The sequence below is a fragment of the Filicampus tigris genome, chromosome 18, assembly GCF_054856515.1.
Source record: "Filicampus tigris isolate MCC_2025a chromosome 18, RoL_Ftig_1.0, whole genome shotgun sequence".
Lineage (NCBI taxonomy): Eukaryota > Metazoa > Chordata > Actinopteri > Syngnathiformes > Syngnathidae > Filicampus > Filicampus tigris.
In genome coordinates this window covers 10,894,353-10,917,500 of record NC_141234.1, presented here as the reverse complement: position 1 = coordinate 10,917,500, position 23,148 = coordinate 10,894,353, and the positions used below count along the sequence as shown (strand labels likewise).

The 23,148-nt window shown below is 41.3% G+C and overlaps 4 protein-coding genes across 5 annotated transcripts; 3 read left to right on the top strand and 1 right to left on the bottom strand.

Moving 5' to 3' along the window:
• Positions 1-273: 273 nt before the first annotated feature.
• utp23 (UTP23 small subunit processome component) lies at positions 274-1,793 on the top strand. The gene is made up of 4 exons (XM_086015497.1): positions 274-406; positions 479-694; positions 779-953; positions 1,125-1,793. Exons 2-4 carry the CDS (start codon positions 507-509, stop codon positions 1,524-1,526), a joined length of 765 nt encoding a protein of 254 aa, XP_085871623.1. The 5' UTR covers positions 274-406; positions 479-506; the 3' UTR covers positions 1,527-1,793.
• Positions 1,794-3,365: 1,572 nt separating this feature from the next.
• On the top strand, positions 3,366-6,323 carry LOC147132465 (alanine and arginine rich domain containing protein). Its single transcript, XM_086015498.1, has 2 exons — positions 3,366-3,872; positions 5,472-6,323. The coding sequence occupies exons 1-2, from the start codon at positions 3,645-3,647 to the stop codon at positions 5,592-5,594; spliced, it is 351 nt and encodes a 116-aa protein (XP_085871624.1). The 5' UTR covers positions 3,366-3,644; the 3' UTR covers positions 5,595-6,323.
• Positions 6,324-7,104: 781 nt separating this feature from the next.
• LOC147132464 (uncharacterized) lies at positions 7,105-11,052 on the bottom strand. Its single transcript, XM_086015170.1, has 2 exons — positions 10,743-11,052; positions 7,105-7,898 (listed from the first exon to the last, which is right to left on the bottom strand). Exons 1-2 carry the CDS (start codon positions 10,929-10,931, stop codon positions 7,632-7,634), a joined length of 456 nt encoding a protein of 151 aa, XP_085871296.1. The 5' UTR covers positions 10,932-11,052; the 3' UTR covers positions 7,105-7,631.
• A 2,004-nt stretch (positions 11,053-13,056) lies between these two features.
• slc30a8 (solute carrier family 30 member 8) lies at positions 13,057-22,572 on the top strand. 2 transcript variants are annotated; one of them, XM_086015169.1, is made up of 11 exons: positions 13,057-13,300; positions 13,975-14,058; positions 14,175-14,308; positions 17,474-17,631; positions 17,732-17,878; positions 19,814-19,967; positions 20,056-20,216; positions 21,181-21,293; positions 21,574-21,679; positions 21,757-21,891; positions 21,980-22,572. In XM_086015169.1, exons 3-11 carry the CDS (start codon positions 14,235-14,237, stop codon positions 22,123-22,125), a joined length of 1,194 nt encoding a protein of 397 aa, XP_085871295.1. In that variant the 5' UTR covers positions 13,057-13,300; positions 13,975-14,058; positions 14,175-14,234; the 3' UTR covers positions 22,126-22,572. The 2 variants fall into 2 exon arrangements, with proteins under 2 accessions (XP_085871295.1, XP_085871294.1); XM_086015168.1 differs by having other exon boundaries at positions 13,058-13,300; positions 13,796-14,308; positions 21,980-22,571.
• Positions 22,573-23,148: the final 576 nt, after the last annotated feature.

The window sequence follows — 23,148 nt, the reverse complement described above, 5'->3', positions numbered from 1 at the left end:
GTTGGATGTTGGAAACCACCTATTTTATTTATTTATTTTATTTATCCTTTAATATCGTAAATAATTAAATACACGTACATTAAAACATCACCACCACCCCCAACAATAAGATTATTAAATTTAAGAATAATATTAACAATAATATAATAATTATGCTGAATGTCTACAAAAACCCATAATAATAATATTAAAATAATAATAATAATTTATTTTTCCGTGAGTTTGTCTATGTTTAAACATACTGTACGTACGTAAGCCACGGGGACCGGAACCTTTCTTCTGCATATTGTTTCCCAACGGAGTCCGCGGAAGTAAATACACCATGCATGTTGTGCACTCAGGCTTAGCGCACGCTGTGATCCTGTATGTAACTTTGTTCAGACGTGTACAACGTTGGCGCATTAAAGTAATCGAGACGCTCTCGCGAGTCACGTTATTATGCAACGTTCTCATTTATAACTTCTACTTTCTGATTCAGGGAAACATCTCGCGTAAATTGAGCCATCATGAAGATCAAGCGACAAAAAATAGCCAAGAAAACGTTATCCTTTTACAAATACAATTTCAACTTTCGGGAACCTTTTCAGGTTCTCATCGACGGAACTTTCTGTCAAGCGGCATTAAAGAACAAAATTCAAATCAAGGAGCAAATACCAAAGTATCTTATGGGCGAGGTACAGCTTTGCACCACAAAGTGAGTATATTTAAGTTGCGTTATGATTAGTGCCGGAGAAAAAAATATTTAATCATACATTTATGTGTGTGTGTTTTCCCCCAGTTGCGCTCTGAAAGAACTACAGACTCTGGGGAAAGAACTTATTGGGGCCAAAATCATTCTGCAGAGGTATCAAGTGAGGAAATGTCAGCATTTGAAGAGCCCAGTTCCTGCCTCTGAGTGTCTGCTGTCTATGCTGGAGGGCACAAACCCGCATCACTACTTTGTTGCCACACAGGTCACACTTTTTTATAATTTTATGGTTAAATTGAGTTTTGAGTTGTTTGTACACAAATAGCGGTATAGTTTACCTGTGACGTCAGGTGCGGTGTGGTCAATGTGTATGACAATATTGTCACGTTTGAGTTGATTTTAACATGCTTACATGTATTTGTGGTTTGTTGTGCAGGACTTAAAGCTGACAACAGGTCTTAAGAAGATCCCCGGCGTGCCTCTGCTCTACATCATCCTCAACACCATTGTGCTGGACAAACCCAGTCAGTCTTCGCTGGACCAGGTCCAGGCCGTCCAGCTGGGTGAGCTTGTGAGCCCGGCGCAGCAGCAGAGCCTTCGCAGTATGAAAGAGGAGCAAGGCATCATTAAGAAGGACGGAGACAGACGGGGGAAGAAGAGGAAGAGGAAACCGCACAACCCGAACCCCTTGAGCTGCCTAAAGAAGAAAAAGAAAAAGGGGCCAACGCCGCCACTTAAAAAAATTGAGCCTGGTCAGAAGAAGACACGGAGCAGACACAAGAAACGTAAAACACAAGGAGAGAATCAAGTTGCCACGCCATTAATTCCAAATTCATAGAATCAAACTGAGTGAGTAAATGCATTCATTTATATACGGTGTTTTCATGTTTGATTATGAAATTTTGTGAACGTACTTGGCCATAGTCAGTGGCGTCCCAACAGTGACGCTTTTACTCCGTCACATCATGTATATGTTAAATCAAGTGACAATTTACAATTCAGTCTGTTCATTTTTTCTCCTATTTGCATGATTGCAACTGTATACTTTGCAGCAATCAATACATGAAAACTATGTGTGAGTGGAAATAAAATAGTGTGTGACTAACATTGTCTAAATTATTAAAAGGATGTTGATAACAGTACTGCTGCAAAAGCTGCATTCCTCTCTGGATGTACCACTAGAGGGCAGCAGAGGTGACGTACGTAAGAAGCTAATTCAGCATAAGCAATAAGTACAATACAATACATCTTTATTTATATAGCCAGTAATAGTAGTCCGTCGTGAAATAAACAACTTTAGCACCATGATTGCTTGGTTTTAGCACCTGTTTTTGTTATGTAACTGCTGCATCTAAAAAATGATAACTTTTACTTGCTTTTGCAGTCTTCAAAGCTTCAAGAAATGTGGAAAAGCTAACCAGTTTCAATAAGCTTCATATTCATCCATTCAGCTTGTGTCCGATTGTTGCCTCAAAATGGTAACTTTGTAGTTTTTTTTACATGTTTCTGTGATACACTAGAAACATGATTTGTGCAAAAAGCCATTGTTAACTGTATATTACAAAGCCTCGTATACAACCAGGGTTGTCAGTCTGAATTTGAGGGAAAAGGAAAATGTAAAATAATTTAACATTGTGAGGCATTTGTGAAATTCTGGGTTTGACACGAAACTAATAGAGAACTGCTTATTGTGCACAGTGCATCTTATGTATGTAATGTCATCAATTTGACCTTTTTAACCCAGCACACACCCAGAAATCTTTATTTTCCCCTTGCTTCTGCGCCCCATCCGAAGCCCTCTGGCGCCCCCCAGGGGAGGTGCCTGCCGCTTTACAATGTTTTTCTGAATGTTTAAATAGTGAGCATTTTAGATGCATCCTTAAATATCATATCATGTTCATATTGCATGTATTGTGTAACAATAGTGGTGTGAGTATGATGAAGTGTGCGAACAGTGCTGCGCTTGCAAAGTTTCTGGAAAGCTGTCAGAATACAGCCGAACCTTTCCATCCCTTTGCAACGCCGTCAGGAGTACGCATCAAAAACTGTGTTTTAGGTGGGTGCTACTACTGTATGTCTTTCTCTCGCACGGCTGCACACACTCATGACCCATCCCCGAAAGCAGCAAAGTGAGGAACGACTGCCAGGAAAAAGGCCCGTCCACTTGTAGCGCTGACTGATTGTGCCGTCTTCTCTCTGCTCAGAGTCAGGCCCCTAAGTTAGACCCCTGTCTCATTTCTATAGAAAAAGTCAGAGGAGAAACTGCTCACAGCTGCCAAAAAACATCCCACATAGCCCACAGGGAATGGACTTAACTTGGACACAAAAGGCCTGGTTGTATTTCACTGTAGGATGGCCTTTGTGCTGAGGAATAGGCTAACACTGAAGCAGTGTCCCGCTCCTCGGCTGACCTGTCTGCCTCCTAAGCTTGACAAGCAGGTCTTATTTAGGCAGCAAAGCGGCCTCGACGTCCATGGGGGGCTTTGATGGATTTGGTGTGCGCTTGAACATCAGGCCGACCAAAAGGGAGCCCCTTTGCAACACATTTCTCACAGTCGAGTTGTATGGGGGCGGCATTGAATGAGAACCAAAAAGCCCCTCCACCCCCAAAAAAAAAAAAAAAAAAAAAACGTGGGGGAGGGTGTGGTGGCTTAGGTTTGGATGGGAAGAAGGGAGGGGGGGGTCTTTTCACTTCTTATTGGAAGCAACAATAGTCTTTGTCCAAGATCTTCTACCATTCTTATTAGGGCTCCCCAAGGGAGGAGGGGTGTTTCTCCATAGTAACAATGACAAAACAAGGCAGCTCCACACGAGGCGGGCAGAGCGAGCGTGGAAGGAGGAGAGCGGCGCATCCACCGGAGAGAGGACGAGGAGCTCTGGACAAAGTTTGACGAGCAGCCTGAGAACTGCGGGAAGGCGACGCGTGAGCCTCGGCACCCTGCGCAAGTCTCCCAGCATGGACCGTGACAGCCACGGCGAGGACACCTTGTCCACCATGGTCCTGGAGAACATCAAGAACAAGCTGATCGACGCCTTCAGGACGAGTCGAGGATCTCGAGAAGACCGGCGGGAGGATGACGCCGCCCGCGCCGGGCAGCTCAGCATCAGCGGGAGCCATCAAGCCAATGAGGAGCTGAGGAGGGCACAGATAGACGGAGCCATCACTTGGCTGAGGTCTGAACTGGTATGTTGACAAAATGTGTTTCTCGTCGTTTCTTTTCCACTGTATCAGTGATTCTCAAACTTTTTAACACCATGTACTGCCTCAAAAAAGTCAGCTCTCAAAGTACCGCCATCCTGACCAAGGTAAAATGCAGAAGCGTAATAGTCTCAAGTGTTCATCAAAAAGAATGCAGATTATTTATTCTTAAAACATATATATTAATATTGTAAGCAACATTGGATCATGTGTTCACAAGGGGCCCGCCACACTATTTGAGAAGTATTGGAGTTAAAGTGACTTACAAAGTACTGAATCCATTTAAAGAGGCAGTCAAAATATTTACAAAAATGTGTTCTATGAGCCTCTCCTAGTCAAAACACGGCATTCGGATTACAATTATGTTTGTGGAATATGTGTTAAACAGCAAAATCCACCCGTTTTTAGCCATCTCAAGTGTCAGACATTTTGCCACTTTCTGTCGACTGAAAATGACATCACAGTTGCTCAGGGCTCAGGTAACAACCAATCACAGCTCAGCTTCAGAAAACAGGTGAGCCGTGATTGGTCATTACCTGAGCCCTGAGCAACTGTGATGTCATTTTCAGTCGACAGAAAGTGGCAAAATGTCCGCCCCCTGACATGAACAAAAATGGGTGGATTTTACTTTTTTGGGTTGTGCTTTACTTGCAGGGAGGGGAAAGTTTACATATAGAATAATTTCATGTAAAATGTATTAATGTAGAAAAAAAACAATTGAATATCAAGTTCTAAAAGCTTAAAGGCATATATTGTACTTAAAGGTTAAATACAACTGAACTGCTGAACAAATGTACTGTACTAGATTAGAAAAACAAAAAAGGTTTTAGATTATGCACAGTTTGAACATTTAATTCAAAATTTGCCAGTTTGTCATTTTGAAGTGTTTGAATGTGTGTTGAGTGTAGGTTATCATATTGCAAGTTGAAGAGTATTGAACACCTGGCGGTAACTGGGAAAGCAATATATCCCGCGATATATTGTGCTGTTACAGAATATCAGATTGACGGTATTGTTTGATTTTTACCACGAGACAAAAGGAAGGTTGGGTGACCGAGCTCTGCCGCAATTAGTGAAAATCCACGAGTAATTAAGCGCCCGCCTCAAGAAGCTTTCCAATTCCAATCCTCTTTTTGTGTCAATATAATGCCTCAAATGAATGACTTCAACAATGACTCTAAGAAAATAGCACCAATTAATACTTTTGTTTCTTTGCAAAAAGAGCATAAATAAGTAAATACATAGTGAATCATTTAGTATTTCAGTGACACCTAGCATACTCAGTGGCCACTAGATTAGGCACACCTGTTAATGAAATCCCATGAAAGATTTATGGAACATTCAGAAATAGGCTACAAATATTTTTTTATCATTGTCGCTGCCCTTTTGGCATTTGTGTATTATGGGTTTTGTTGACTGTTGTTGATGGGTTATTTCTCTGATGTCAAATCTCACATGGTGAGCTAGCGGTTAGCGCATCTGCCTCGCAGTTTTTTTTGATTGGGCATTTATGATGGAAAACTTGCTTTGTATACTAGCAAGTGTATGTGATGACCTCATCGAGTTTGCTTTGCTGTCACGCAGTTGGAGATGCGTTCGCAGGACCTCCAGCTGGCTCAAACGCTGCTGGGACTCAACACTGAGATCCAAAGACTGAGAAGGGAGAGTTATGGAGGGCTGGAGGACGCAGGTGACGATCAGCTGTAAAACCAAGCGGAAAAGGCCCTCGATGAAAAGTGCACAATTGTGAGGCTTTGTGAGATTGAAATACATTTAAATGATGATTGGATAAACTGTCTTATTATTAATTCTGTTAAAGTAAAGGTGAAATAAATAGACACCAATTGCGTATAAAGTAAGCAGGGTAAGAAGCACAAAAGAAATGCTTCATTTGTATGATGTTTTGCACTTATACCAAAATGTGCTTTCATTTTATCTCCTTAAAAAGGAAGTCAGCCCAAACATTCAAACGCTTTTTTTTTTTCAAGAATATGTTCAATGCGCCTTCACTAGTCTAAACATGGCATTCTGATTAATATTATGTTTGTGGAATATGAGTTAAGCAGCAAAATTCGCCCGTTTTTAGCCATCTCAGGCGGCGGCCATTTTGTCACTTCTGCCGACTGAAAATTATATCACAGTTGCTCGGGGCTCAGGTAATGACCAATCACAGCTCGCCTGTTTTCTGAAGCTGAGCCATGATTTGTCCCTTTCTGAGCCCTGTGCAACTGTGATTTTCAGCCGACAGAAGTGACAAAATGGCTACCCCCTGAGATGAATAAAAACGGGAGGATTTTGCTGCTTAAAGTTGAAGTCAACCCAAACATATTTTTTTCCAGAATATGTTTTATGCAGGCCCACTAATTGAAATACGGAGTTCTACTTAATGTTGCGTTTGTGGAATATAACTTAAGCAGCAAAATGCACCCACTTTTAGCCATCTCAGGGGGCGGCCATTTTGTCACTTCTGTCGACTGAAGATGACATCGAAGTTGCTCAGGTCTCAGATAACGACCAATCATGGCTCACCTGCTTGCTGAAGCTGAGTCATGATTGGTCGTTATCTGACTTCGATGTCATCTTCAGTCGACAGAAGTGACAAAATGGCCACCCCCTGAGCTAGCTAAAAACAGGTGGATTTCTCATATTCCACAAACGAAATATTAATCATAATGCCGTGTTTGGACTAGTGAGCCTGCATAGAACATATTCCGGAAAAAAAATATGGTTGGGTTGACTTCCGCTTTAAGACATATTCCACAAATATAATCAGAATGGCTTGTTTCAACTAGTACACCTGCATAGACATTCTCATTTGGGTTGACTTGCCCTTTAAGGTAATGAGACAAGCCCCTTTGGTAATATGACAAACAAAAGAATCACTCTTGCTGTTTTGATAGTTTTATTATTCCTGTCATCTGTTGGAAATAAATCTAGAAGCTTGGCGATGATTATTAAATACATCCACGTGTCATTCTTTTAGAAATTGGTTTGCTTCACAGAGTGGAACGGGTGCCTGAGCAATTAATCACTAGTAGACTAATTGATAACCCCTAAAAAGGTTCAAATGTGCCTATAGATGACACAAGATGGTGGCTGTGGCCTGTGTAAGTGAAGTTTTACTTGAAAGTTAGATAATGCTCTGGCCCTAGCAAAAAACAGTGATTAGGTGAGTAGACTGTACATCTAATAATGTGTTGTTTTTTTTCCAAGCTAACCAAGCTAATTTTCCATATGAAGCAGACACATTTTTGTGCTGTCCCAATTGTTTTATTGTGGCGTTGTGCTTAAATGTCTTTGTTGCCGTGCCGACTCCATTCCGTCTGCCGTTAAAGTCGTATAAGGTCAGTGCGCTTACAGCGCTAGCAACCCGTGGCGATGTAGAACCTTCATACATTCATCCAGTCGTGAAAAATAATACTAGCCCCCTTTTCTCTCTCTCAGCTCTCAACAACAACTCTACCAAAAACGTCATGGGTATAAACTCGGATTCCGACATGTTTCAGAAGAGAAGAGTGGATGCTATAGTGTAGCTTATACTGTAGTAAAAGTATATTTGTCACACAAACACGAAGTTACACAAAGGCGACAGCGCTTGCCTTTAGGTCAATACAAATCAAATGAACATATATTGCTGATTGTGTTTTAACTCTTCTGTATTTGAGTATCCCGTTGTCTATATTTGCAACCATGAGGAGCATGAAGGAGTTAATAGAGAGACGAACACATTCTAGTCGACTTTTTTCAAGGCACAGAGCTTCTCCTGCTGAAAGATTTCCTGGCCAAAGCAGTGGAGTGAAGACGCCAATGTTTCTTGGGCAGGGGAAAGGGCGAGACCTCCTCCCCCGAGCTGGAGTCGACGCTTCCCCGTTCGCTCTCCGAGTCCCAGGAGCTGCCTTCCTCGTCTAACTCGTCTTCTTCCTCGGACAGCTCCTGCTTGAGCTCCTGTATGCCGGAGTGAAGCTCCATCAGCTGCCGGATTAGCGCTTGATCTTGGGATCGCATCTCCATCTGTACACAGAATGCATCACCTTTTAGCTTAATACGTACACAAATTCACTCAAATGCATACCGGTTTAGTTTTTATTTTACATTTAGTAGGCCTTAAAATGCCTTTTAAATACGGGCAAAATATGTGCTCTTAATATTTGATTTTTCACAATATATTTCTCAATATACAAAACATTCAGCCTTAGAAGAACTAATACAAAGCGGAAGTCAACCCAAACATTTTTTTCAAGAATATGTTCTAAGTAAGCCCATTAGTTGAAACAAGACAATCTGATAAAGCCAGATTTTTAGCCTTCTGTCGGGGCGGCCATTTTGTGAATTCTGTCGAAAATGATATCACAACTGCTCAGGTAACGACCCTTATCCGAGCCCTGAGCAGTTGTGATGTCATTTTCAGTCGACCGTTATCTGAGCCCAGAGTAGTTGTGATGTCATTTTCAGTCGACAGAAGTTACAAAATGGCCGCCCCCTTAGATGGCTAAAAAGGGGTAGATTTTGATGCTTAACTCATATTCCCCAAACGCAATATTAATCAGAATGCCGTGTTTCAACTAGTGGGCCTGCTGGAAACATATTCTTGAAAAAAAATGTGTTTGGGTTGATTTCCAGTGCAAGAACATATTTTGTGTATTTTTTCACAATTTTCTTTTCTGTCTTACTGTCATTATTATTGAGGTAGTACTGCAGGTCGTTCCAAATCCACATTTTTTTTTTTTTATACTTGCTCTGTAATTTAAGGCATTATAAGACCCGGTGGACACTAAGCCATCACCTAGTGGTGAATGATGATATTACAAGTTAAAACTATCCAGTGGAACCCTGCTGAAAAAAAAAAATAGATATGAGGCAATAAATTTCGTTTCTTCTAACTTGTCATTGTTATTCAGACTCATCCAGCTGAGTATACCCGTTCAAAATGAAACCACCACCGCTTTATTTGGGCATTGCCTTCTTTCAAATGTAAATTCTTCTTTCTGTAGTTCTCCTTCTGCCCTTTTCTTTATGAGCGGCTGCCTGATTGCTGCCTTTGTCAAATGCGATATTCAGAATCCCACCAGCTTCAGAGTCCAGGTTGTCTTATAAGAGCAAGGAATGTCCCAAAAAAACAACAAAAAAAAAACACCCACGGCGCTGATCTGCTTTTCTTTTCACTGCTAATTACAACACCGGCCAGAGACTGGGCTCTGGTTGAAACGCTATCTTTTGTTTGCAATTTGAGGAACGAGAGAATAAACGCGAACTGTCCTTTCATTGAGTTGGTGACGCCAAAACACTGCCGGGCCTTCTATTCACACGCTGAGCTGGACTCCCTGGAGTGTGTTTGCCTCAGCTTGCGTTCTTTTCCGAGCTACTCCACGATTGGAACAAACATTCCCGTGTGTGTGTGTGTGTGTGTGTCTTGAAGAACTTTTTGCTCTCCAGTGGGTCTACTTAAACATGTGAGGGCATTTCTCAGCCTATCTTTGACTCACAATAGGGGTTCATGATCACCATGAAATTTTTCCAACATTAAAATGGATAGTTAGGAAGTTTGAGTATGAGAGGTTAAGTTTGGAGGTGGGATGGTTTTTTTAGTTTCCATTTTAGTGCTGTCAAACGATTAACATTTTTTAACTAATTAATCGCAAAATTTTCCATAATTAATCGCGATTAATCCTATTTTTCAACCACAATTTTTTACAAAGCTTGGAACCAATATTTACTTGAGTAAAATGTTAGAATTAAAATGAAAAAAATAAAATAAAAGTATATTTTGATTCAAAGACTGTTCTAATAGCTCTCTTTGATCCCTGAATATCCTGTAAAATACAACAGTTGAACGAAACAGCAAAGACATACAACTAATATGGCATTTGAATTTGGCTTTGCAAAGTGCGCAAATTATTTTGGATTTCTCCAATGAGCCGTCGAGCAACTTTTAAAAGTAAAACTACATAAAAGTCCGTCTTTGCAACAGTGATGCTACAGGAAGTAAATAAAACTGAGTTAACTGAGTTACATTTTTTTTGTGTGCGTTATAAATTTCAAATTAATCTCCATCCATAGTTAATGCTTTAACTTTGACACCCATACTTATTATATTATTCTTCAAATATGCTTCATTATAGTTTAGTTTTCATTAGTTTTAGTTTTTTATATGGAATGTTTTTCAAGTGCAAATATAAAGCTAGCGGAGGTGGACATTTTACTTTCAAATTCTTCTTCTTCTTGCCCACCTCTGGTAAGTCGGTAGGTTATAAGTATGTCTGGGCAACAGGTACAGTAGGTCGGTAGGTGGGTTGGTTTAGGTAGGTAGATATGTTAGAATGGGTGACTATGTTTCTGTGACATCATGTGGGCCACTCAGTTACCATGACAAGCAAACTGTGTGAGCGCACAAGTGATAAAAGAGACTGTGAATGAACCTGACACACACAAACAGACATACTTGTAGATTTAGGACTTGTAGACACACACACACACACACACAGCCTATTAGACTGGAGGAATGTCTAACAGTTACGGGGGGGAGACTGACGCTTTAACGACGTGACTCGGATGTATCTTAGGAACAAACGGGCAAACCGAGGCGAGGTCTCCAACACAAAAAAAAAACCCCAGTGGTCATTTTGTGAGGAGATAAATGCCTTGAACTTCACTCCTGACGATTTACTGGAGTTTGACTGTGAACTCAGTGACACAAAAAGGGGCTTGACAGAGTACATATCCTTCCATTTCCATTCAGTGGGATGAATTTCCATTCAAGCTCACTGGAAGTTTGATTACAATTAGGCAGTTTGTCATGAAGTTCCTATTGTTCTAAGAGCAAATGGCGATTTGAACAATTTGCAGTTGCGGTCTTACCAGTTCCCTTCGTAGCCAGGCCAGTGCGCTCTCGATGTCCAGCTTATTTTCCTCCCCAGCTGCAAATCCTTTCTCGGGGAAGTCGGCCCTGCTTAGGGGATCCCTGCACGCTCCAGCAGGTGTGCACGCGTCAAAGGTGCTGGCCTTGCAGGAGAAGTCCCGCAATCTGGTTAGAACCACTTCCATCATGTCAGGTTTAAGGTCCTGCTGGGTCTGTCGTATTTGGCCGCGGAGCCTCGTCTGGTTCCTGATATGAGTTCCTTGGCACTTATGGGGCACGTTCTCGCCTTCCCCCCGCCCTCCTCTTTCCGGCCGCCCGTCCCGCAAACATCACCACCACCCATCTTGGCAAAGTGGACGAGCATCATTGGAGCGTGAACGTGACGGAGTCGCCCCTGACGTCAGTGCATTGTGCAAAAGCCAGACGTGTAATTGTTTACCACTTTTTGTATCAGGCACTCAATGGTAATTAGCGTGAAGAGAAGGGAGGTTGTCAGGGCAACCAGCATCTTAACTAAAAGAGACTGTGGTGTGATGTACAAAATGTTTTTTTTTTTTTTTGAAGGTGAGAACATACACTCGCATGCGCCTACCTAACATTGTGAGACTTTAGATTTATAAAGCAGCATTTAAATTCATAAACAGTGTGAACAGTCATGTGTGACTAAAAACTCTTGCCGTGCCATTTTGCTGCCTCTCTGCATCCCCTGGCAACCCTTTTCACACGCACAACTGCTCAGGCCGACATTTAAGAGTCCACTGAATCGACTAAAATAGCCCACTGAAGGCTATTTTAGTCACTTTTTTTTACTTTCTTTTTGAGCACTTCAAAACGTATGAAAGTCATTCCGGCACTCCTTAATGCAGGAGTGGGCAATCTTTTGAGGCTACTTTTGTGTGAAATATCAATTTATATGAAAAAAAAAAAATTCCGAAATTCGAAATATATTTGTTACGCAGTAGACAGTTAGCTTGCTAATTGAATCATGTTGCTAATTGAAGCTCAACAGTTGGCTCATTAAATGCTAACATTAGTAATGTACATTACATCTACTAAAATCAATGAATATGTAGTTCAATAGCAAATTTGAACTTGATGGGTTTGAAAGGGGGAGAACAGCAATGCCAAAATGGTAAAATTAGATTTAAAATATAAACTTTAAACTGTTAGTGTTTTACTGTGGTGACCGCTGATGCGACAAGGTGAAAGTCAAAGTCGGGTATGTTGAAAGAGTTTTCACAAGAGATGGGAAATCCAGGTCCAGAAAGTAAAAACCCTGCCACAGTTTGGCTATAGTCACAAGTGCTTCTACTCAACCGGCAGGTAAACGAGCTCAGTTGATTAGAAGCACCTGAGGCTCAAGCCAAAAATGTGGCAGGGTTTTTACTTTCTGAATTTCCCATCTCTGGTTTTCACTGGCGGCACGGTGATCGACTGCTTAGCACGTCCGCCTCACAGTTCAGGGGTCGTGGTGTTCGATCCCAGCCCTTGCCTCCCTGTGTGGAGTTTGCATGTTCCTCCCGTGCCTGCGTGGATTTTCTCCGGGTACTCCGGTTTCCTCCCACATTCCAAAAACATGCATGGCAGGTTAATTGATCACTCTAAATTGCCCGTAGGTGTGTGCGGATGTTTGTTTGTCTCTGTGTGCCCTGCGATTGGCTGGCAACCAATTCAGGGTGTCCCCCGCTTACTGCCCGAAGACTGCTGGGATAGGCTCCAGCACTCCCCGCGACCCTTGTGAGGATAAGCGGTATCGATAATGGATGGATGGTTTTCACTGATATGTCAAAAATGTTTCGTCCAATTTGGCAGTTCCACGCTTCAGTAGATATGAATGAGCCGTATTGGATCGAAGACTTGTGGGGTTATCGCCCCCCTGTGGCGCATTTGGGTAGTACATTTATTTAAATGGAAAAGTTTCTAGCCTCCATGCATCCGTTTTCAGTCCTCAATTATTATGAATGCTCTAAATCAGGGGTTGGCAACCAATGTATCACAGGCCACAAACGGCCCACTCCGTTTAAACCTTTAATCTCTGGTCCACTGAGGATTTAAGATATGATTTGGTTGAAATAATTGAAAAAGAACTCTTATTTTAGAACGCATTTTACATAGTGTACATGATAAATTACTGATATGTGTTCTAAAATAGCTATAGTGCTACTGTATTGCAGTCATGTTTGTTGCATAACAGTGTTCCTTAGAATCATTGTTCCTTTGTTTTAAAGTCCGTACTTTTTCCACCCTGTCAAAGAGGCAGTATGTGTGCAGTTATTTCACCGTCATATATTACACTGGGGAACAATTCCAAAGAGAATTTCCCTGCGTTCATTTTTTTATGCTGTTTAAAATTAAAATTGGTATGCTTATTCCAAAATTGCAGTCGTTTTTTTCCTATTGCGTGCCAAGTTTTTTCCTCCACAGTTGACCAGATTAGCAAAATTCCACTAATTAGCAGAGAGTAAGAATGGACATTTTAGTACGAATGGACTCATCTACAGCTCGTTGTGCGATCGCAATTGAGAGTGTGGTGGGAAGTGCGCGCTGCTCCCAATAGGTCAGTACTATTAATATCTGCAATCAGAAAGCCCATAGTAGGAATTAAGAGGATAAGTGCTGCTTCTTCTGTTAACTTTGTAACATGTTGTAAATTATAATTCGTTTTATGCTGTTTTTTTTATATGTTAGTTTTCAAAGCTTGTGAATAATCCATTTCAGTGTTTTATTTACATACATAGCCTACACACTTATTATTTCATATATTTCTTTCAGAAAACGGGAATGCTATTGCTTAAAAACTTGACATGATAGAGGAAAAACTGTAATCAGTTTTGGATTCCGAACCCAAAAATGAGTTAAAACCAGCTGTCAGACCTAACTAACACAAATTGTGTTCCCCATGCAGTTTTATCAATTTGTTGATTCTGAAACTAGTCGGACGCGTACTACTGCTGCGTAGTATGCCAACATAAATCAAATATGAAGGCTATATTTTTGACCTTTTTTTTTAACCTCATCCACGAATTACCTGGCCCATCTTTCCCTTCGACAGGTTTGCTCACACCTGCTCTGAAAGTGTTCATGTGGAGGTGCACTTTAGGGTCTACCACGTGGGGTTCCCTATGTAACTCGGCAGAATGGCAAAACTGTAAATGTTTGGATGAAAGTTGCTAGTAGCTAGAATGTTTTTTCTTTTTTTTCCCCCTTTTTTTTTTTGCACACGGTGCCTAGGTCACAAGGCTGCCGGATGAATCGAGTGTTTGGCTGTTTGCACACCATCTGCATGGTAATGACGTTCAATCAACTCCTAACCAAGTAAGGACAACAAGACTCCAAGAAGAAGGACTCAAATAATTTCCAGCATTTTTAAATTACTTTTAATCAGACCCTTTTGTACCCTTTTTTTTTTTTCAAATTCTCTACTCTTGGAGTGTTTTTCCTCCATCAATTGTGAGGTATTCCCTTCAGCTGTGACGTTTATCTTGCGAGTCATGTTTAAACCTAAGGATCCCGAGAGGTTTCCTTTGCTCTCTGATGTTAAAAGTACCAACCGTAACCTGGAAAGGTAAGACGTTTATGTTTACAAATTATGGCAAGATAATTTCATTTGTTTATTAAATCATGTTCAATATAACCTTGACAGAAAAGACAAGAAATACGGGGTTGTGTTGTTATTGTCTGAGTGAATTGAGATTTTTATCTACACTTTTTTTTTTTGTTCATTTTTTTTTTCCACACGGGACTAGACCCTGATGGGATTAGCAGTGTGCAAACGGGACGTTTTCATTCAGTCAGCTGTTTGAACGTGTGAAGTGGCTGGTCGGCGCTCCGTCCGCGCTTTTATAGCAAACGAGCTGTGCGCAATGGTCATGGGATTCGCATATTCCTCCTCACCTCTGCCCATCTGTTGAATTCTCCTACTTTGCACAGGTGGCGAAATCACACAAAACGCCGTTTATCGGTTCCAGTCTCCCAAAAACAACAGAACTTTGTATTTTTTTTTTTATTAAATGAGAAACGTAGCACTCTATAATATTACACTTTGGAAAACACGCATTTAAGGCATCATTAAATAGAATTAAACGTTTTTTAAAATCACACTTTCTTCTTTAATGCACATTGTGCTGCTCACTCTGGTGTGTGCATGCACCTTGACCACATGGGGGCATGTATAATAGACTATACCGCATAAAGTATGGCCCAGGGGCCACACCCGGCCCGCCCACAGTCTCTGACCGGCAATGAAGTCAAAATAAAAGATGAAATATACAGTGCTTTTATTTTTGAAGTTGTGTTTTTATGTGCGCTGGTGTGGACAAGAGCACAAGCGAGGTAGCAAGCAAGAGCTATGACTGGTCTGCGGTGTTGCCAATTTTGAGATATTTTCGCTATATTGTAATCCCTCGCCACTTCGTGGTTTGATTTTCGTGGCCTTAGTGCATCGCGGGTTTTCAAAAAGTATTCATCAAAAAATAAAAATGACAAATGAGGAAAAAAAAGATAGGAGTTGACTCGAAGGCTTTGTACATACCTGTAAAGTGGACTTGTCCCGTGAGCTGAAAACGTTATTCAAATGTGCGGGTCAGTCAGAGTCAAACCGGATAAACGGATAGTAAACAGCTGTGTTCATAAACTGTGAGCGGAGCGCGCTCAGCCACCCGACAAGCACGATGTGCTCAACACGAGGACGACGAAACATCGGCAAATAAAATGTTGAAGTCTTTGTTAGTTTTGTCTTACATTTGTCTTAAAACAACTAAAATAGGATCCATGTCGCGGGGATTCCCAACGGCGTAAATCGTCCCAAAATAAAACTATAAAATATATTTATATTTAAATATAAATTAAAGTAACAATAATATCGCGGGCGTCCTGGTCCCCTTTCACCACAATAAACGAGGGATTACTGTATTTAGCAACCTCTCCAGGAATTTTTCCTAAAAAAGAGACGGGCAAAAATGACAACGGCGTCATAATGTTAGCAACACATTTATTTCCTGCACGGCAGGGGCGGAGCCATAGGTGGGCCTGGGTGGTCATTGCCCACTCAATGAGATTCATGTGAAAATATATAGTTTGACATTTTTAGTAAATTATGAAATTATTTGTGTTTTTTATTTTATTGAATATTAAGAATGGCATAATTGTGGTCATCAAAGGAAGATCTGAACTTTAGATTATTCGGTTTGTCATTTTATTTGAATATACGATATGTCGGGACTGGAGGATTGTGTGAAGTGAGAAATATTCAGGCCCACCCTGATTTTTCCAGGTCCACCCATTAGCCACTTTCTGGCTCCGCCCTTGCCCTGGTGGAGGGAAGAGGGTCAAGAAAGTTTTGGCCTGATAATACTGTACGCCAGAGCTAGGCACTTGACCCTTCTTTGCCGGTCCGGCTGCGACCCTCCACCCTTGACCTGGGTACCCTTCCGACCGTGACCCTCCGACCATATTCATAAACATTGTCAGCCTCCGCTGCGTTTCGCCCCCCCCCCTCCAAAAAGTGTCAGTGATTGACGCCGCCGCGGGAGAGATGCTAACGGCAGAAGCTTTTTAAGGATCATTAGCTGGCTAATTTACTATCCTCTCTCTCCTCTCCGTGTGGGAAACTGTATGTCGTCGCAACATGTGACATAATGGACCGATCAGAGCAGCAACAATTCCGAATGGGCGCGTGGCATGTGTTGCAGACCTGTCGCCAACAGCACAATGCGTCGGTCACGTGAATCAATGCGGCAGTTGTCGCTTGCGCCGACACGGGAGTAGAAAGAAGCCTAAAAAGAAGCCTTTCACCGAGTAGGCTGAGATGAAATTTGGCCGCCTCGCGACCACGTCAAACGCATGAGGGCCGATTAGTGGGCCGGACTAAAATCCACTTTCGGCCATGTTTAGTCCAGCCATTTTAAAAAACGTGTCGCCCGGCTCCCTCCGTCCGACCGGTCCGGCGCAGGGACGGACCGCCCAGCTCTGCTGTGCGCAAATCTAGAGTTTCATTTACTGTACATGTTTGGTGTAGATAAGTCAATAGTCTAGTCTTCACCTCTGGGGCGATGGTTCATCTTTGATAATGACAACGCCCATATCCCGACACGTTGCCAAGTTATCAAAGGAGTGGCTTTTGGACAACTCTGTGAATGTCTTGGAGTGACCCAGCCAGAGCCCAGACCTGAATTTGATCAAACATCCCCGGAGAAAGCTGAAAATATCCGTACACAGACACCCCAGCATATTCAAAGATTTGAGGCAGTAATTGCTGCCAAAGTTGCATCAGCAAAACTTTAATGTATGAGTTTTTTTATAAAAATGTTTCAACCAATTCACAATACTCTATATATATTACATCTGTGCTCTGTGGCATAGTCTTATTTAATTCATTTTACTTTGTTGTACTGATATTCCCTCAATTTATATTCTGATGTAAATGCCCAAGTCCTACTCCTCTGGCTATGTTAACAATGTTGCTGGCACGAAATATAGTGGCTTATTTTCTCTTCCATAGTCAAATCTTGGCAAATTTTCTCACAGCCCATCACGGTATCTGTGATGAGTCCCGGAGGCTCAAAGGCACGCAGTTTACCACGTAAGCCCATATGTACCCTCTCGGCCTGTCATGTAGTGTTCCCTTGCATCAGCGCGGTGTTTTTTAAAAATTTTTTTATGTCAACAACGAATTAACTAAACAATCTCTTTGACACAGTTTTTGTTTTCAATTCAATTTCCGCAAATGCAGCCTAAACGCGCCGAATCAAGACGTCACTGGCGGTGTCAAACATTGCCATGACAACAGCCACGCGCAGGAAGACCGCGCGCGAGAGAAGAAAGTCGCCAGGAAGAGGTTGTATGTGGTGTCTGTCGTCTGCCTGATTTTCATGATTGGCGAAACCCTCGGTGAGTGGTGATTTTTGGATTAATACACTTTGCTTACATTTATCGCATTTTTTTTTTTTTTCACTCAATGTGTTTTTCTGTCTTTCCATTCTTTTCCCAGGGGGGTATTTTGCAGGAAGCCTCGCAGTGATGACCGATGCCGCTCACCTGCTGGTGGACTTCACCAGCTTCATCATCAGCCTGTTGTCGCTTTGGCTCTCCTCCAGACCGGCGACACACAAACTCAGCTATGGCTGGCACCGTGCCGGTAAAGCGCTTGAAAGATTTGACTTGCTTGAATCGGAATCGTGCATTAATCCACTTCCTACTGATCATCGTTGTCACGGCTGAGCCAGAGTATCACCCGGCTGAATTTCGTTGGGAGACGGGATACACCTTGGACACATTTATCAGAATGCTCAAACAGTTTTGGAGGTTTATTTTCTCTCCTTCTTTTGCCTGCAGTGAACTCTCTGAAATATACTGAAGACATTTGCATGGTATTTACCATTTAAAAAAAAAAAAAAAAAAAAAAAAAATAAAGTTTTGAATTTTTACATTTACATGAAACAAATATTATTTCATGGTAAATTGGATGTCACCTTTTATAGCACATTTCTACATTTCGGTAGTCAAAACGCTTCACATACTGTACCTCATATACTCACTGATGGCACAGCATCACAGGCACCTGAGGGTCTGCCCCTACAAATGGTAAAATACCGGCAGCTATGGTTGCCAAAACTAGTCTTAAATTACAGTTAAAAAAAAAAAAAAATCATGTACGGTACAAAAAGGTTTTTTTTTTCACAGAAAGAAGTATTTTCTACACGTCCCAGCCTTAAAAAATAAAGATTTGTATTTTTTCTTGATTCATGGTAATTAAAGGTATTTACTACGGTGACATACAATTGTAGATTGTTGACTGTTGCTAGTTGACAGTTTTTTATACCACGAGCTTTTTTACAGTGCACTTTTCAAGTGAGCAAAAGCTGATTGACTTGGCAAGTCCTTCCAGTTGACTTTCGTCATAACAAAATCATCACGCTCACTCTTGGCAGGGAAATGAAAAATTGAGAGCAACTTTTGTTGTTCATCAGAAATCTTGAGTAAAAGGCAAAATATTTATACCAGGGATACCCAAATATAAATCTGAGAGGGCCACATTTTTTTTCCGAGTCAAAGTCAGTTTATTGAAGTCTGTCAGGCCACACCGGTAATAGCCACATTTTTTTTTTTTTTGAGTTAAATGCCAGTTTATTGACATCTGTTTTACGTTCCATTACGGATACTTTAAAGGTGAAGTCAACCCAAACATATTTTTTTCAAGGATATGTTCTATGCAAGCCCACTAGTTGAAACAAGGCATTCTGATAAATATTGCGTTTGTGGAATAAGAGTTAATTCACCCGTTTTTAGCCATCTCTGGGGGTGGCCATTTTGTCACTTCTGTAGCCTGAAAATGACATCACAACTACCCAGGACTCAGGGAACGACCAATCACAGCTCGCCTGTATTCTAAAGCTGAGCTGTGATTGGTCGTTCCCTGTTTTCCTTGTGATGTCATTTTCAGCCGACAAAAGTGACAAAATGGCCGCCCCCTGAGATGGCTAAAAACGGGTGGATTTTGCTGCTTAAAGCGGAAGTCAACCCAAACATATTTTTTTTCAAAAATATGTTCCCAGCAGGCCCACTAGTTGAAACACGACATTCTGATTAATTTTGAGTTTGTGGAATATAAGTTGAGCAGCAAAATGCACTCGTTTTTAGCCATCTCAGGGGGCGGCGGGGGGGCGGCCATTTGGTTTTCTGTCGACTGAAAATGACAACTGCTCACAACGGCCGTGATTGGTCATTGTGAGCATTTGTAATGTCATTTTCAGTCGACAGAAGACAAAATTCCCGCCCCCAGAGATGGCTAAAAACGAGTGGATTAACACTTATTCCACAAACGCAATATTTATCCGAATGCCCTGTTTCAACTAGTGGGCTTGCATCGAACATATCCTTTGCGTTGACTTCCACTTCAACTCATATTGCGCAAACAACCAATGTGATTGGGTTGATTTCCCCTTTAAAGGATATTGTTTCATTTTTGCCACATATTTTTATTTTTTTTCCAGACAGTTTTCACTTTGTCTGAACCAAGTTCATCTTTTGGTCTATTCTTGTCCACTCTGTGCTTATTTCCTCATCCTTGCAGAAATCCTGGGTGCATTGCTGTCAGTGTTCACCATCTGGCTGGTAACAGGAGTGTTGGTATACTTGGCTGTGGAGCGCCTCGTCAGTGAGGATTTCACTATCGAGGGCACAGTCATGCTTATTACCTCCGGCTCTGCTGTTTTGGCCAATATTATGTGAGAAGATGGCGCAACCGGTTTGATTTACAAATATGTTGATACGATATTTACTTAATGGTTTCTGCTGTGTTTCAATTTTGACCAGTATGGCCCTCACCCTTCACCAGTCCGGCCATGGGCACAGTCATGGAGGGCTCTCTTCACATGGCCACAGTCACAAGAAAGGGAAAGGAGACACTCTGATTTCCAACCACGCCCATACCACTCATAATCTCACCGACGTAGAGCAAACCGGAGACGATCGGCGTATGTATTTTTACACACATTTTGAATGGGTGTGTTTTTGATGCGGGAATGTCAACTGTACAATCAAATAGCTTCTTTTTAAAAAAAATCTATTTAACTCAGGAGAAAAAAAATGATGAGTAGGACTGCTCAAGTGCTTTAATTGCAATGCGCAAATGTTTTATATTTTTAAAGTCTCTTTTACAGAGAAGGCGCCATGACAACGGATATGATAATAAGACTTTGCCTTCTACGCAGAATGGAGCAAAGTAATGTAAACATTTAAAGAGGATGTCAACCTCCCAAAATGTTTTGCACTAATATGTTCTATGTGACTTCACTAGTCTAAATACGGCATTTTGTTTTAATATTAAAATTGTGGAATATGAATTAAGCAGCAAAATCCCCCCGTTTTTAGCCATGTCAGGGGGCGGCCATTTTGTCACTTTTATCGATTTGAAAATGACTCACAGTTGTTCAGGGCTCAGGTAACGGCTCACCTGTTTTTAGAAATGAGCCATGATGAGCCATGATTGTTCGTTATCTGAGCCCTCAGCAACTGTGATGTCGTTTTCAGTCGACAGAAAGTGACAAAATGGCCACCCCCTGAGATGGACAAAAATGGATGGATTTTATTACTTAAAGCGGAAGTCAACCCAAATATATTTTTCTCAAGAATATGTTCCCAGCAGGCCCACTAATTCAAACAGGGCATTCTGATAAATATTGCGTTTGTGGAATAAGTGTTAATCCACTCGTTTTTAGCCATCTCAGGGGGCGGCCATTTTGTTTTCTGTCGACTGAAAATGACATCACAGCTGCTCACAACAACCAATCACGGCTGACCTGTTTTCTGAATCTGAGCCGTGATTGTTTTTTTTGGCTTGACTCCCCCTTAAAAACAAAGAAAAAGTGCATTTGTACTAATACAAACACTGCAATTGACTATAGACAAATAAATAATAATAATAAATATTTCTTCCAGGGGGCCGAGTGCAGCAGGCCAACGCCAGCGTGCGCGCAGCCTTTGTGCACGTGGTGGGAGATCTTCTCCAGAGCATCAGCGTGCTTATCAGCGCCATCATCATCTTTTTCAAGGTGAGGAGCATGAGTGCACACGGGAAGTCTCCAAGAGTGCAAATAAAAGCCACAAGAGAAGAAAGTTATACTGTACATGCAGTGCAAAAAGTTCAAGTGGTGCTTTACTGCCATCTTGTGGCACCTCGGTGCCAAGTAACTACGTTGAAATCAGTTGAAGGGTTTCATTTACATAAAAGTAGTGCTTTGCTTCAGTCTGTAATATCACAAAACAAACAAAATCTCAAATTGATGGGAAACATCGATTTGGATTAACAATTGTGTTGTTATAACATTTCAGCCCGAATACAAGATGGCGGACCCCATCTGCACATTCCTCTTCTCCATATTAGTTTTGTGCACCACCTTCACCATCATGAGAGATATTCTGGTTGTCTTGATGGAAGGTGAGCCTGTCATCCTAAATGTATTTGCACATACCGTTGTAACTGGAGCTGGGATTAAAATCAAATCTGTGTGTCAGGTACCCCGGCAGGGATGAGGTATGGCGAGGTCCGGGATGGTCTGCTGGCAGTTAAGGGGGTCACGGCGGTCCATAACCTTCACATCTGGGCCCTCACTGTTAACCAGGCTGTGCTGTCAGCGCACGTGGCCATAAGTGAGTACAGTATTAGTGTTCCCATGTTCTCGCAAAGCAAATATGTTATATTAATAAATATGTTATGTTTCCGCCCTCCTCTCCGCAGATGAGTCAGTAGACGCGCAGACAGTTCTGCGAGAGATGACGCAGGCCTGCTACTCTTCTTACAACTTCCACTCGGTCACCATCCAAATGGAGCAACAGGCTGACCTGAAACCTGGTTGCACCCTGTGTGAAGACCCAAAGATGTAGAAAGTCAGAGGAGAAGTCGCATTGTTGATTTTTTTTTTTCTTTTTTTTTTTTCACCATCGCAATTTGTTGCTTCTGCAATAACGTGAGGTGTGTGTTGTACATGTTTAAACTGTGATGTTAAACAAGGAAAAAAAAAAAGGTTAAATATATTTTTTTTCTAATCTAAGAGTATCTCTCTCCTCATTTTGTGATTTTTAAAAAAAAAAAAAAAAAAAAAAAAAAAAAAAAAAAAGGATTTTTAGATGTTTTTTCCCAATGTACCAGTAATCTCTATACAGTACTCAGTCGAAGGCTGCTTGGACACTTGTTTTTTACATGAGTGGAACATTATAATAATAAATAAAATGGTAAGTACTTTATGATGAGAATGTCAGGCAGATTTTAATACTTTCTCCTGCCGCCTTATCACCATCATTGTAAGTTATGTTAAGATGACTTTTTCAATAAATCAAGAGACCAAGACCTTTGTTGCCTGGGATGATGCATAATGTTAAGTCCCCACATTCATTTATAAGACTTATAAAGCATGGAGAGCATATTTGTCTTTATGAAGTGGATTGGGTCTGAATGATTCTTTGTCAACAATCTGAACCACTCTGATAACTTGCTCACTTTAAGGAAAACAACTGCTGAGTTTGTTTTCATGGATGTCACCATCAATGAAAAGTTCCTGTTCACTACTTTCAGGTTTCCTGGTTCAAGATAAGATCTGAAAAATGGCAGTCGTCATAGACATAAAATTCCCTTCATCGTCACAGGGAAAATTAGTGTTCAATTAATTGAATTATTCATCCAACTATTTTCTCAAATTTATTGATGAATGGGGGAGGGGGGGCGGGGGGGGGTCAAGGAAGGCTACATAAAAAATAGCCACAGCAATATCCTGTCACAGTGACCTGTTGCAATATTTGACTTGCATTTTATTTTGAGGAGTAAAAGAATAAGCGATCAGGCATTAATTCGTGTTATTACACAAAACGTGTGCTGGATAAAATTAAAATAAAACCGAACCTGTAACCCAA